The sequence below is a fragment of the Rhineura floridana genome, chromosome 4 (genome assembly GCF_030035675.1).
Source record: "Rhineura floridana isolate rRhiFlo1 chromosome 4, rRhiFlo1.hap2, whole genome shotgun sequence".
Lineage (NCBI taxonomy): Eukaryota > Metazoa > Chordata > Lepidosauria > Squamata > Rhineuridae > Rhineura > Rhineura floridana.
Window position 1 is genome coordinate 186,908,698 of NC_084483.1, and position 14,229 is coordinate 186,922,926.

A 14,229-nucleotide genomic window follows, 5' to 3' on the forward strand; every position below is an offset into this window, starting at 1 on the left:
AGTCTTTTCTACACTGGCATACAAACACACAATACTCAGATATTACAACAAGTGGTGTCTATAGCATAAGACATTAGCAAACATTTCTTGTTTTTATCAAAATGTAATTGACATACTGAAAAAGGTAAATTCTGTTAAAGGTTGCTGTAAACTCTTTTCCATCAGCTATGCAGCCCCTGTACTATTATGTCCGACTTTTGACAAACACTCTTTACAAACATAAAAGAACCTTTTTTGAAGACAGAAAAGCAGTCTAAACTGGAACAGAAGAGCAGCAACAGAAATGGTAGTAAATGTTTTGAAGGAGAAAGGGATGGGTCAAGAGACCAAAACCCTCAGGAGCAAAATATGCAGACCTTTGGGTTACCACAATGTTAGTGCTTGGCCAGACATTAAAAAAAAGAAGCAAATTTGCAACTGGGTACAAAAAAAGTTTTGTTCCAGGCCATCTAATGGAAAGCACTAATTTTGAGCTCTATTTCACTGCTAATCTTATAATTATGCATGGGTGGATTTGCAACTCAAATTAGACTAGTCTTAGACTACTGCCTTACCTTTCTGAATCCCTTTCATCCCTTGTTTTTTCAGTGGTTCTTTTGAAATTGGAGCTTCTAAATCAACATTTGAAGTTTCTTTAGCTTGTCTATATTGTTTTAACTGGTCAGCAAAATCCTCTTTCTCATCTTCATTGTAGACAAAATCATCGCTGTAATTATCATAGTCTTTGTTTTTTGATTTTTTATTATGCTGTGACTTCTGTGAAGGGGTATATTTCCCTGAAATATGCCCATGCTGGATGAAAGAAAGGGATAATTCGACACCCATTAGGATACAGCCCTAATACCTCTTCTCCAATCACTAGCAGCCCTCCAAGATATAGTTTTAACCTTAGATGTCAGAATTGAACTTGTTTTCAATGTTTTCTCTACTGAGAGTTTTATCAAGAAAATATAACATGTACAGTAGGCCCCCGCTAATATGGCAGGTTAGGGACCAGGCCCCCGACATAAAGCGGAAATCGCCGTAAAGTGGGGCCCCATAGACTATAATGGGCCGCGTCGTGAAAAAATGTTGCAAAAATGTCACAAAATGGCAAAATCGGCTTTAAAATGGGGAATTTCCCCTGCTTGAAAGCCGCCGTAATGCAGAACGCCGTAAAGCGGGCCCCTACTGTACTGGTGTTCATGTGCAGTTTCTATCCTGAATTATGACTTGTTCTGTGCGAGTTATTAAATCTGTAGTGCTGTTGCAAATTAAAAACAGTGGAGGAATGCCTCTAGTGCTTGATCATCCAAGGATGGACGGACAGTTGTGATGAATACAGATATGTTAATCTGGGGTGCTGTCTCCCCACACTCCAGCTGAGATTTCTGTCAATTCAATTCATTGTTCCAGGGAGAGCAACACAAATACTGGCCTTGAAAGACTCCCTGTTGTAGGGGATAGAGTGCTTAAATGGTTCACTAATTTGCTATTTCTTCCAAAATCAGTCAATAAATCACACGGAAGCAGCCGAAGTAGAAATAACTGCTTTTAGCAGAGACTTAGTGCTGCCTCTGTGCTAAGCCAAGTGTATATACGCAAATAATGCTGGATGAAAAGAGTAGTAGTATTAACAGTCCCCCCCCCCAACAGAACAACTTACATGCTCTTTTAACAGGTGCCAGTCTATCAATATTTCACTTTGTGGCCAAAGGTACAGGACTTTACTGAACACATTAACTGTATCATATTGTTGTAATGAAATTGAAGAATGCAGTATAATAACAAGATAAAAGCATTCAAAGTACATCCTTTTCTCATGCTTTAGGGCTCAAGTTGTTACAAACTCCACAGATCCAAAATCACAAATAACTCTGCCTAAAAAAAGGCACTCACAATAAACAATGTACCAAATAACACTAAATGGCTCCCCCAAAAAGCTGAATTCTGCAGCATGTAGAATTTACGCAAATTAGTATATTTTATTATTCAAGTATCAGCAAAGTAATTAGGTCACAAAGGAATAAATTTTTGTAAGATGAACTGTCCTCAGTGCTTGCAAAGGAATCTATAAAAATATGCTGAAACAAGCATATAATACATTTAGCATTAATTATTTCTCAAATGAGTACTAAAAAATTAAAGTCAAAGGTTTCTTACCTATTTTCTGTACCATGAAGATATTGTAACTTATTTTCTGGCAGTCATAGTGGAACAACTCTTATGCCCAGTTCCACCCCTTTTCTACAGATTAGTAACACACTGTTAGAAAGGGCTTTCACAGGATTTAGGAACATTTGGCCCTCTAGATGTGGCTGGGCTACATCTCTCATCATCTTTGGCCACTGGCTATGCTGGCTGGGGCTGACAGGAGTTGGGATCCAACAAGTTCCCTTCCCCTGCTCTAAATTAAATCTGGAAGATTTATTTTATTTATTTTATAAATATATTTGTATACTGCTGTTTCATTTAAAAACATCAAAGTGGTTTACAACAAGTAAAAAAGTACAGTAAAAACAAAGGTCAACTATTGCAAAAATACATTCTCTTAATTGCCTGCATAAGCATGGAGGAACAGAGAAGTTTTCAGCAGGTATTTAAAATTTAAAACAGAAGGCGTCTGCTGAATCTGTTTGCAGAGCATTCCAGAGAACTAGTCAATGACACTGAAAGCTCTATTTTGTGTCGATATTAAGTGAGCCTCACTAACTCGGGGGATGATCAAAACTGCTTCTGCAGATGATCTCACTGATCAAGCTGGAATATAAGAGTTCAGGAGGTCCCTAAGATACCCTGGACCTAAGTTGTTCAGGGATTTGTAAATTAACACACAGACCTTGAACTTGGCTTGGTAGTGGATGGGCACCCAGTGCAGATGTCTTCATGTCACATGTTGTCGGCCATATGCCCCCACATCAGCAGTCTGGATGTTGCATTTTGCACCAGCTGAAGCTTCCAAACCAGGGCAAAGAGCAACCCACACAGAGCGCATTGCAGCAATCCAACCTTGAGGTTACCAACACATGGACCTCAGCGGTCAGGCTATCCCTGTCCAGGAACACAGCTGACAAACCAGACAAAGCTGGTAATCTCCTCTCTCTGGGTTTCCCCCTTAAGAGTTTTCAGTTGGAATCTGGTTGCAAGCTATATTAAAAACCTTTCATGTGATCATTGCAACCATTCACTAAAATGATGTGTTAAAGTCAGGCTTCACCCTGTTGACACCCTTAATTTTAAATGTCCTTATAAGACTGTGCTGCACATTAACCTTCAGCTAATATGAGATTACTACTGACTTTACAACACAGGTATTAATAAAATAGTTAGGGACTCTACACTGACATTTAACTTCCCAAAGAGTAACTGTTAAGACTAGTCAGGAAAAATCAAATCATTCAGGAAAAATTATTCAGGAAGACATGAAGCTAACAAAACTGCCACAAAGTCTTATATTATGCAAATAGGGGAAAGAGGCCTTGGATGGAAAGCAAAGGCCCCCATGAAAAAGATCCTTTTTATTTCTGGGAGATATTCAGCTGAGTCACTCATATGTCTTTAATTTCATATTAATCCAGAAGAAACTTTCACAACAGGGAACCAAAGAGTGATACTACTTCCCTATCAGGACATTGCACTTTTACTATAAATAATAAATATGGCAGAGGCATCAAAAAGGCCAAGGCACCAGTGAAGTTCAAGGTGACACTTTATAGCAACTGAGAAGTAAATGGAAGACTTTCAATACCAGGCTAGAAAAGAATGAGAATAAAATTTGCTTCATTATGACTGGAAACTTTACTTACTAGTTAGCAGGGAAAATGTTGCCCCTTTTGCCTGTAACTCTTTTACCCATGGCACAAAAATGGTAGCAAATCAGGAAATTAGAATGATGTTTTGGATAGAATGAATATAATTAGCATATACCTCAAATAACCCAATATAGTTCCAAAGTGAAAATATGCATTTTTTTAAAAAAGGATGAATTTTGTAGTCTCAGATACATCCATGCATATATTTAAAAACTGGAAAATTAACAGTATAAGGCCCATTTTGAAAGCTATACCTGAAAAAATGAATCATAATCTCTATAGAAACCAGCTCCTTTCTTATGGGATCTTTCTGAGCGTTCGGCATCAGAATCAACGCTATAGTCAGAACTGTCATCACTGGAGGGGGAATTATGCTGAAAAACAAGAACGGTTTCATTTGTATACTGTCGGCATATGAGCATCTATATATATTATATTTAAAATGCTATAGACAAGTCATTTGGAAGAGAAGTAGACGCCTGTAATTCTTTCACCCATGGCACAAAAAATGGTAGCAAATCAGGAAATAAGAATGATGTTTTGGATAGAATGAATATAATAAATTACTGAATTACAAATGGTACATTGTAATTTTGTTCCGTATGATATTTTATTTTGAAACCCTCAAACCCAAAATCAATTATTGTAAGGTGGCATTGGTTTTATGTTGGGAAATGTTTGTAAGAAAAATAAAAAACTGAAACATGTTGCTTGCATAAGTATTCAACCACTGTGCTGTGGAATCTCCTAGTTTACACAGATGAAAGAAACTGCCCTATCGACGACACAATTACCTCACCATTGGTCTCCACCTGTGAACCATTAAAGTTGCTGTCACATTGTCAAGATAAAAACCCTACTGTTGAAGGATCATTGGTCAGGCTGTGGATCTGAAGGAAAATGAAGACCAAATTGCATTCTACAAAAGTGAGAGATAATGTAATACAAATGCACAGATTAGGAAAAGTGTACAAAATAACATTCAAGTGTTTGGATATCCCAGCAAGCACAGTTGGATCAATAATCAGGAAGTGGAAGCTGCATCACACCACCCAGGCACTGCCAAGAAAAGGCCGTCCCTCAAAATTAAGTGCTTAAAGAAGGAGGAGACTTGTGAGAGAAGCCAAAGAGAGGCCAACAATCACTTTGAAGGAGCTACAGAGCTCAGTGGCTGGGAGTGGAATAATGGTGCACCAGTCAAAAAGATCAAGACTTCTGCATAACACTGGCCTGTATGGGTGGCAAGAAAGAAGCTGTTACTCAAAAAGTACCATCTGAAAGCACATCTGGAGATTGCCAGAAAGCATGAGAGCGCCCCAGCTGTGATGTGGGAAAAGGTTTTGTGGTTATATGAGACCAAGATAGCGCTTTTTAGCAATAACTCAAAGTGCTATGTGTGAAGCAAACCTAGCACGCCCATGCCTCAAGACACACCATCCCAACAGTGAAGTGTGGTGGTGGCAGCATCATGCTGTGGGGATGCTTCTAATCAGCAGGGACTGGGGATTTTGTTAAAATTGAAGGAAGAATGGATGGAGCAAAATACAGGGAAATGCTGCAAGAGAACCTGCTTCAAGTCCACTAAAAAAACTAAAGTTGGGAGGAAATTCACTTTTCAGCAGGATAATGATCCCAAGCACAAGGCCAAAACAACACTGGAGTGGCTCAAGAACAAAAAGGTGAATGTCCTACAGTGGCCCAGTCAAAGTCCTGATTTCAATCCCACTGAGAATCTGTGGCGCTCTTTGAAAATTGTGCTCAAGTGACATCCAACCAACCTGAATGACCTAGAGCAAATCGGCCAAGAAGAATGGGCCAAAATCCCTCCGACACTGTGTACAAAGCTAACCATACCTATCCTAAAAGATTTAAAGCTGTTATTGCAGCAAAAGGGGCTTTACCAAATATTAACATGTGTAAATATTAATGCGTGTGAATACTTATGCAAGCAACATGTTTGTTTTTTAATAATAATAATAAATTTTATTTTTCAGCCGCCTATCTGTCCGGGTTAGGGACACTCTAGGCGACGAACAACAAGAATAAAAATACATATAGATCAACATAATCAAATTTTAAGCTAAAAAACCATTCATTAATCCAGAACATAAATTAATCTGTCCCAATCTTGTAGGCCTGCCTGAACAGCCAGGTCTTCAAGGCTCGGCGATAGCTGGACAGGGAGGGAGCATGTCTGAGATCGAAAGGGAGAGAGTTCCAGAGGGTGGGGGCCACAACAGAGAATGCCCTCTCTCTGGTCCGTACCAGCCTAGCTGTTCTCACCGGTGGGACCGAGAGAAGGTCTTGCGAGGCTGATCTCGTCAGGCGGCACAATCGGTGATTCTGGAGGCGTTCCTTCAGATATACTGGGCCAAAACCGTATAGGGTTTTAAAGGTCAACACCAACACCTTGAATTGGGCCCGGTAGACAACTGGTAGCCAGTGCAGATCTAACAACACTGGGGTGATATGATCCCAGCGACGGCTATGCGTAATCAAGCATGCCGCCGCGTTCTGTACCAGCTGTAATTTCCGGACCGTTTTCAAGGGTAACCCCACGTAGAGCGCATTGCAGTAGTCTAAGCGAGAGGAGACCAGGGCATGTATCACCTGAGGGAGCAGGTGAACAGGAAGATAGGGACGCAGTCTCCGTATCAGATGTAATTGATACCAAGCTGCCCGGGTCACTGCTGTAATCTGAGCCTCCATGGACAGCTGGGAGTCAAGTATGACCCCAAGACTGCGGACCTGGTCCTTCAGGGGTAAACTTACCCCATCAAGCATCAGATCAGTAATTCCTAACCTCCTTTTATCTCCCACAAGTAATACCTCAGTCTTGTGGGGTTCAGCTTCAGCCTATTCTCTCCCATCCATCCACTTACGGATTCTAGACACCTGGACATGGTATTCACAGCCAACTCCGGTGAGGACTTAAAGGAGAGATAGAGCTGAGTGTCATCTGCGTACTGATGGCACTGCAACCCAAAACTCCTGATGATTGCTCCCAGCGGTTTCACATAGATGTTGAATAGCATGGGAGAGAGGATAGAACCCTGTGGCACTCCACAATGAAGAGGCCAAGGGTCTGAAACCTCATCTCCCAATGCCACCCATTGCTGCCTATCCGAGAGATAGGAACGGAACCACTGCAAGACAGTGCCTCCTATTCCTAATCCCTCTAGGCGGTTTAAAAGGATACCATGGTCAACGGTATCGAAAGCCGCTGAGAGGTCCAGGAGGACAAGGAAGGTGTATTCACCCCTATCCAATGCCCTCCACATATCATCTACCAGAGCGACCAAGGCTGTTTCCGTACCATGACCAGTCCTAAAACCCGATTGGTATGGATCTAAATAATCCGTTTCCTCCAAGTGTGTCTGTAATTGCACAGCCACCACCCTCTCAATCACCTTGCCCAAGAATGGTAAATTAGAGACTGGGCGAAAGTTGTTTAACTCTTGGGGATCCAAGGACGTTTTTTTTAAGATGGGCTTTATTACCGCTTCCTTGAGGGCTGATGGCATTGCACCCTCTTGCAAGGATGCATTCACCACCGCCTTGATCCCTTCGCCCAGTCTCTCTTTACAGCTCATGATGAGCCATGATGGGCAAGGATCAACCAGACAGGTGGTCGGCTTCACAGTACAGAGCACCTTGTCCACTTCCTCAGAGAGAAGAGGCTAAAACCGATCCCAACAGACCGGAATGCAACTGGCCGACTTTGGCCCACTTCCTGTCTCCACGGCAAGCGGAAGCGTGCTCTTCAGACATTCGATTTTATCGGCAAAGTGTTTAGCAAAAGTATCACAGGAGATTTTAGAATGTTCCATGGGTTCCTGAGCAACTGGACCGACCAGGCTTCAGACAACTTGGAACAATCTCCTGGGACAACACTCTGCCGACGCAATATAGGCAGCAAAGAAATTTTTCTTTGCTGCCTTTGTTGCCACCTGGTAGGCAGCTATTGCTGCTCTAACTCGTGTCCGATCGTCTTCAGTGCAAGATTTCCGCCACCGGCGCTCAAGTCGTCTCACCTCCTGTCTCAGACCCCGCAGTCGTGGTGTATACCAAGGTGCTGTCTGAGTTCTGTCCAGGGGGAGAGGACGTTTCGGAGCCACCCAGTCCACCGCCCTGGCGATCTCCTTATTCCACTCCATCACCAGGGATTCGACCGGGCGACCTTCAGTCAGCTCCATATCCCTCAGCGCATTCAGGAATCCTTTGGGCTCCATCAGACGTCTGGGGCGGACCATTCTAATAGGTCCTTGTCCCCTGCGGAGGGCGTGCGGCATCGAGAGATCTATATTCACCAGATAGTGATCTGACCATGACACGGGGTTAGAAGAATTCACCCCCATTTTCAGAGCACTATCCTCCCCTCCCGAGACAAACACAAGGTCGAGAGCATGACCGGCTACATGGGTAGGCCCTATATTACTAAGGTGCAGATCCCAGGAAGTCATGGTTTCCATGAAATCCCGAGGGGCTCCTGTGAGGACAGCCTCGGCATGTACGTTGAAATCCCCCATCACCACAAGATTGGGGGAGAGCAATCGCACAGCCAAGACTACCTCGAGCACCTCAGTCAGGGATTCTGCTGCGCAGCGGGGTGGGCGGTACACAAGCAGAATCCCTAAACTGCCCTTTGGGCCCAACCTCCAGTACATGCAATCAACAAACTTGGTCTCGTGGAGAGGGGGTCTGGCGAAACACAAAGATTCCCGGTAGATAACTGCCACTCCCCTCCCCGCCTCCCAATCCTCGGCTGCTGTGCATATCGGAAACCGGCTGGATACATGGCCTCAAGTATAGGAGCTGAGGCCTCATCCAGCCATGTCTCCGTAATACACACCAGGTCTGCGTCCTCATCCAGGATCATATCCTGGATGAGTGATGTTTTCTGTACCACAGACCTGGCATTACACAACAGCAATCGAAGATTGGATGGAGTTCTGCTTCCCCCAGTTATCTTCTGGTGGTAAACAGGCCCAGAACAAGGGATGGATATTAAGCATCTATCCCTAGTTCCCCGATGCCGGCTTGGCCTGCTACCCACGCCCCTACAGAATCTGCCGCCTAGCCTTTCAATATTGTAGCCCCCCACCCCCACACACACTAACCCCCTCTGATCTACACATAGCTCCCTCCGGTATGCCGACAGGCAGGCCTTCTCCTTCGGTAACAGTAAAAACAGTAAAACAACCCCCCACCCCACCCCACCCCACCCCACCCCAAAAAAAGCAGCAAAACAAAACATAACAAAAGACAAAAACCCAGGCCACCTCAGCCGGCCGGTTGACAGGTGATGGAAATTAGTTACAGCTGGCTGGGTACCTGGGACCTGGTCCTGCAGGAGGCACGTCTGCCAGGCAGCAGTCCCACTGGGAAGGGTGGTGGAGGTGGTGTTCCAACAACAGCAGCAACAGCAGGCTCTCCTTCCCTAGGTGGCGATGTTCTCCTTCTTCCTGCAGGCACTGGGTCTCCCAAGCCACCTCAGCCAGCCGGCTTGTGTATCCCTCCAAAGAGGGACAGGTGATGGAAATTAGTCACAGCTGGCTGGGTACCTGGGACCTGGTCCTGCAGGAGGCACGTCTGCCAGGCAGCAGTCCCACTGGGAAGGGTGGTGGAGGTGGTGTTCCAACAGCAGCAGCAACAGCAGGCTCTCCTTCCCTAGGTGGCGATGTTCTCCTTCTTCCTGCAGGCACTGGGTCTCCCAGGCCACCTCAGCCAGCCGGCTTATGTATCCCTCCAAAGAGGGACAGATGATGGAAATTAGTCACAGCTGGCTGGGTACCTGGGACCTGGTCCTGCAGGAGGCACATCTGCCAGGCAGCAGTCCCACTGGGAAGGGTGGTGGAGGTGGTGTTCCAACAGCAGCAGCAACAGCAGGCTCTCCTTCCCTAGGTGGCGATGTTCTCCTTCTTCCTGCAGGCACTGGGTCTCCCAGGCCACCTCAGCCAGCCGGCTTATGTATCCCTCCAAAGAGGGACAGGTGATGGAAATTAGTCACAGCTGGCTGGGTACCTGGGACCTGGTCCTGCAGGAGGCACGTCTGCCAGGCAGCAGTCCCACTGGGAAGGGTGGTGGAGGTGGTGTTCCAACAGCAGCAGCAACAGCAGGCTCTCCTTCCCTGGGTGGCGATGTTCTCCTTCTTCCTGCAGGCACTGGGTTTCTTACAAACATTTCCCAACATACAACCGTTGTCACTTTACAATAATTGATTTTGAGTTTCAGGGTTTCAAAATAAAATATTATGCATAACGAAATTACAACGTACCATCTGTCATTCAGTAATATGAGAGCATTGTTCAGGGGTCGGATTACTTTTGCAAGACACTGTACATACATAGAACATTGACTAACTATTCTAACCTTGTATTTATCACGTCTTCTCCTTTTTGATTTTTTCTTTTCTTTTTCTTTTTTGCGCTTCTTTCGGGATTTTCTATGGGCTTTTTCATTTTTCTGTTTATCTTCAACTTTTGCATCTTGTTCTTCCTTATCTTCTTCAAATCCAGCATCATCTATTTCACCATCTTCGAGTTCCCCATCCTCTCTGTCTCATAAAGATACAGTTTAGATTCAGTATGAGTTAAAAAATGTTTTAAAAGGGTGATATGGTTGACAGTAATGGTACAATTTTGTTCCGTGTTAATATGCCCACCAACTATAATGGTAACATAGCATTTATACAAGCTCACCCTACAGTAATATCTAGTATTGTTTGCATTTCAAGAAACAGCCACATGCAAGGATTACACAGCTTCAATCTTAAAATCATGGGCAGTTGAATAAATATTAAAATATTTTCATGCTATTTTTTACTTTAAAGTTCCCAAAGCTCACAGCTATAACATTTATAAAAACACCAACATAAATCTAAAAACTACTAATACATACATTAATAAAGCAAGACAAAAAAGCAGAAGCAAACAAAAGCAACAAAGCAGCTAAAACTAGAAGTAACAAGGCAGGAAAAACAAAATTTTGATAGATTATGAATTATTTATTTATTACATTTATACACCACCCCATAGCCGAAGCTCTCTGAACAGTTTACAGCAATTACTCATTAATTAAATTGCCCAGGTGAATAGGATAATCTTGTCCCAATGTCTAAATTGTGCTAGTGTAGGTTGTCCCTTCACTTATTTGGGGAGGGTATTCCTTAAATAAGATACCATCCAGACTCACTTCTGAAGGAAAGTGCATCCAGAAAAGGGCCTCTGTTACAGATCTTAATGATCACACAGGTTTATGCTGCAACAAATGTTATTGTTTAGTACAGATTTATTATGCTATATCATATAAGGTAACAGCAATGTTCTTTAATTTGGTTGTGAAAATACATAATTTGTTAGGGAGAATAACCTTAACTGCACTTAATATAGGCTAATGTGATGCAGTTATAATGAGCATGCATATCAGTTTTCCAATCCCCGTACTTGTGGCCTTGCACAAATAATTATTTTTTTGGCTAATCTCCTTTACAGGGTTATTGCAAGAGTAAATTAATTTCATAATAACTGAAATGCACTTTGTATTACAGAAATGATAAACAACTATGCAACATCACTGATGTTTTGCTACTGCATCAACTAATACTTCTCACCCAAAACCAAAATTATTAACTATATAGAAAGCCTGTGATTTCTCTTACATATTTAAGAAATTATACCAGTATGTTTAGAGGAACTTTTATCATGTACTGAACTTAAACTCTTCTTAAAATAGCCTATTCTTGCTTGAAGGCCTAATCTTAAGCAAAACTGGTATCACAATTTTACTATGGCCTTTTTAAAAAAAAATGTCTGTCCTACACGATCAGCTCAGTGTAGAGGGAGAGATTTAACCAGAGTTTAAAGTGTACATGACTATGCTTAACATGCCCATTTGCCTCTGGGCAAAGTTGTCAACAACTGATAAAACTGCTTACAAACTATTTAGCTCAGGCTCTGGTAAAAGTTCCAAAGACCACCCACACACATGCCCTTACAGTGCACAGATAATATCATCAACAGAGAATTCTGAACATATTTTTAAGTATCTTAACAGGACATATAGGTCATCATTGGTTCAAGACATTTGTTATGGCTGAGGGAACAAAATTCTCATTATACTGAAGGTCTTTGACCAAATTTATCCAAATAGCAGCTTGTTTCTGGACTATACCACCTCAGACGGCAAGTGTTGGGTCACATGTTTAAATGTTCCTCATGAAAAAAATTCACAGCAGATAGAGAACTAAACATCACAGGCACTCTATACTAGCCTTCTCCCTAGCATGCCAATTTTCTATGTGGAAGCCACTTTTTATGAGGAAGCATTCAACCACGTGAACCCACACTTGCAGTCTCAGTTGGCACAGCCCAGAAACAAGTTCATCATATCTGCTATTTGGATAAACTAGGTCTAGATTTCAACAGTTGACAAATATTGCCTAGGTATATAGCAAAAACCAACATAATGTTCATTACAAGACTTGGCCACAATTCCCTCAAGCATCTTATACTTCCCTAGCTGGCCCAGTGTGTTAAGTTATGGCTACTACACCTAAGTACTTGGAGTAAATTCCTCAATTTTTCATGTCTTAACTGTGTGCTGATCCCCCCCCCAGTGTTCATCTTGTTGTTATGTGCCTTCAAGTCAATTACAACTTATGGCGACCCTATGAATCAGTGATCTCAAATAGCACCTGTTATAAACCATCACGTTCAGATCTTGTAAGTTCAGGTCTGTGACTTCCTTTATGGAATCAACCCATCTCTTGTTTGGCCTTCCTCATTTTCTACTTCCTTGTTTTGCCCAGCATTACTATATTTTCTAGTGAATCATGTCTTCTCATTGTGTCCAAAGTATGATAACCTCAGGGTTCATCTAAGCACACACAAGCTAGGTGGGCCTACAGAAACTTTAAAGGATTTTTTTTTAAAAAGATCTTGATAAACTGAAGAGCTCAGCTAATAACATAAAATAAGGCAGTATAATGTATTAGACAGGCAAGGAGAACTAAATTACAAGCATAAATGAAGGAGAAATAATTAAGGAAGTGATTAGAAAACATATGAAGTCTCCTCCTTTGGAGGGCTTCGGGGTGCTTAATCTACAGAATATCCAGCTCAAGGCTGAGGGTTATACCAGATGAGCTATGGGACACCTTCCAACATATACAAGATGCTATAAATGCCTGTAATTTAATAGTCAAATGTTTATCCAAAGACTAGCTTCAAGAATTCTGGTTGGTGTAATTTTGAAACTATGAATGTTTAGTAATCTTTGTTGTACTGGAATTGTATATATTTAAAACACAACATGTACTTTTTACCATATACATGCCTTTATAGAGTTTTAAAACATGTCTGAAATGCCTATTCTTTTAACAGAGCATAAGCACCATAGTGATATATATACATTGTCATAGTGACAGTAAGTCTTACATTCTTATCGTGATCTAGGACACAATTTTTGAAGAACCTCTCCAAAATTTATCCACTTGTTTTAATACTGTCCTATTTACAAATTAGGTTAAATTATGTTTTTCGTTATTTGTTCCACATTACCCAAAACAATTTAGATGCAAGAATTTACTTGCTTCCCCATTAACTGATCTCCACAAATGGGTTTGTATTCAAGATAAAATGTAGTATGAAATGAAAAACACAAGCCTTTACCTATACAGGTAAAAATGTCTGTGTTAATGCAAGGGGAGGGATTTAGAGGATAAAATGAGAGAGGCTCTCTGCAAAACTTTATCATTTTTGATCAACTTTAGGAAAAATGTTAAGGACAAATAGTTACTTGAAGAATTAGTACTTTTCATATGTTACAAAGCCAACATGGTGCCCTCCAGATGCTGGAGTCCAACTCCCATCAGCCCCAGTCAGCATAGCCAATGATCAGGAATGATGGGAGTTGTAGTCCAAAACCATCTGGATAGCACTACATTGGCTACTGCTGATGAGATGAGTTCAATGCTTAGAAAGTTAGGTTAATTATATAAAATCAGAAAGAGATCTGGCTCTTATCTACAGTGGAATTTAATTCTGACCACCAGTGCTGTACTTCTCTTTGTTTTGGGTTGTATACTCATTGAGAGAAGTAAACAAAGGGTTTTTAACTTGACATACAACATTAAGAATAGTACTGGTGTATAATGACTAGTTCAGAGGCATCAAGTGTTCCCTGTAACTTTATATAGCATTTATCCTAGTAAATTCTAAGGCTCTAATACTCAACATTTCAATAAGACATCTCCAGAGGAAGCCATGAAAAATAGTAGATAAATAAATCTTCTCCTAGCTTCCTAACGTTTAAGCATGTAATCATAGAATGGGTATTTACCAGATATCCATATGAAATTCTAAATAATACTCCTTAGAAGCTCAGTTAGGGAAAGGTATGGCAAATGTGGCTACTCTGTGCAAGTGCTGCAATGGTC

The 14,229-nt window shown here is 41.9% G+C and overlaps 1 protein-coding gene across 1 annotated transcript in view; it reads right to left on the reverse strand.

The window, feature by feature from the left end:
* The window catches only part of ZC3H6 (zinc finger CCCH-type containing 6), a 31,258-nt gene that overhangs the window by 14,178 nt on the left and 2,851 nt on the right, over positions 1-14,229 (reverse strand). The window contains exons 2-4 of the mRNA XM_061625524.1: positions 10,164-10,347; positions 4,046-4,165; positions 555-792 (exon numbers count right to left, since the gene is read on the reverse strand). Coding sequence (XP_061481508.1) covers positions 555-792; positions 4,046-4,165; positions 10,164-10,347 — 542 coding nt within the window. The remainder of the gene's footprint in view (positions 1-554; positions 793-4,045; positions 4,166-10,163; positions 10,348-14,229) is intronic.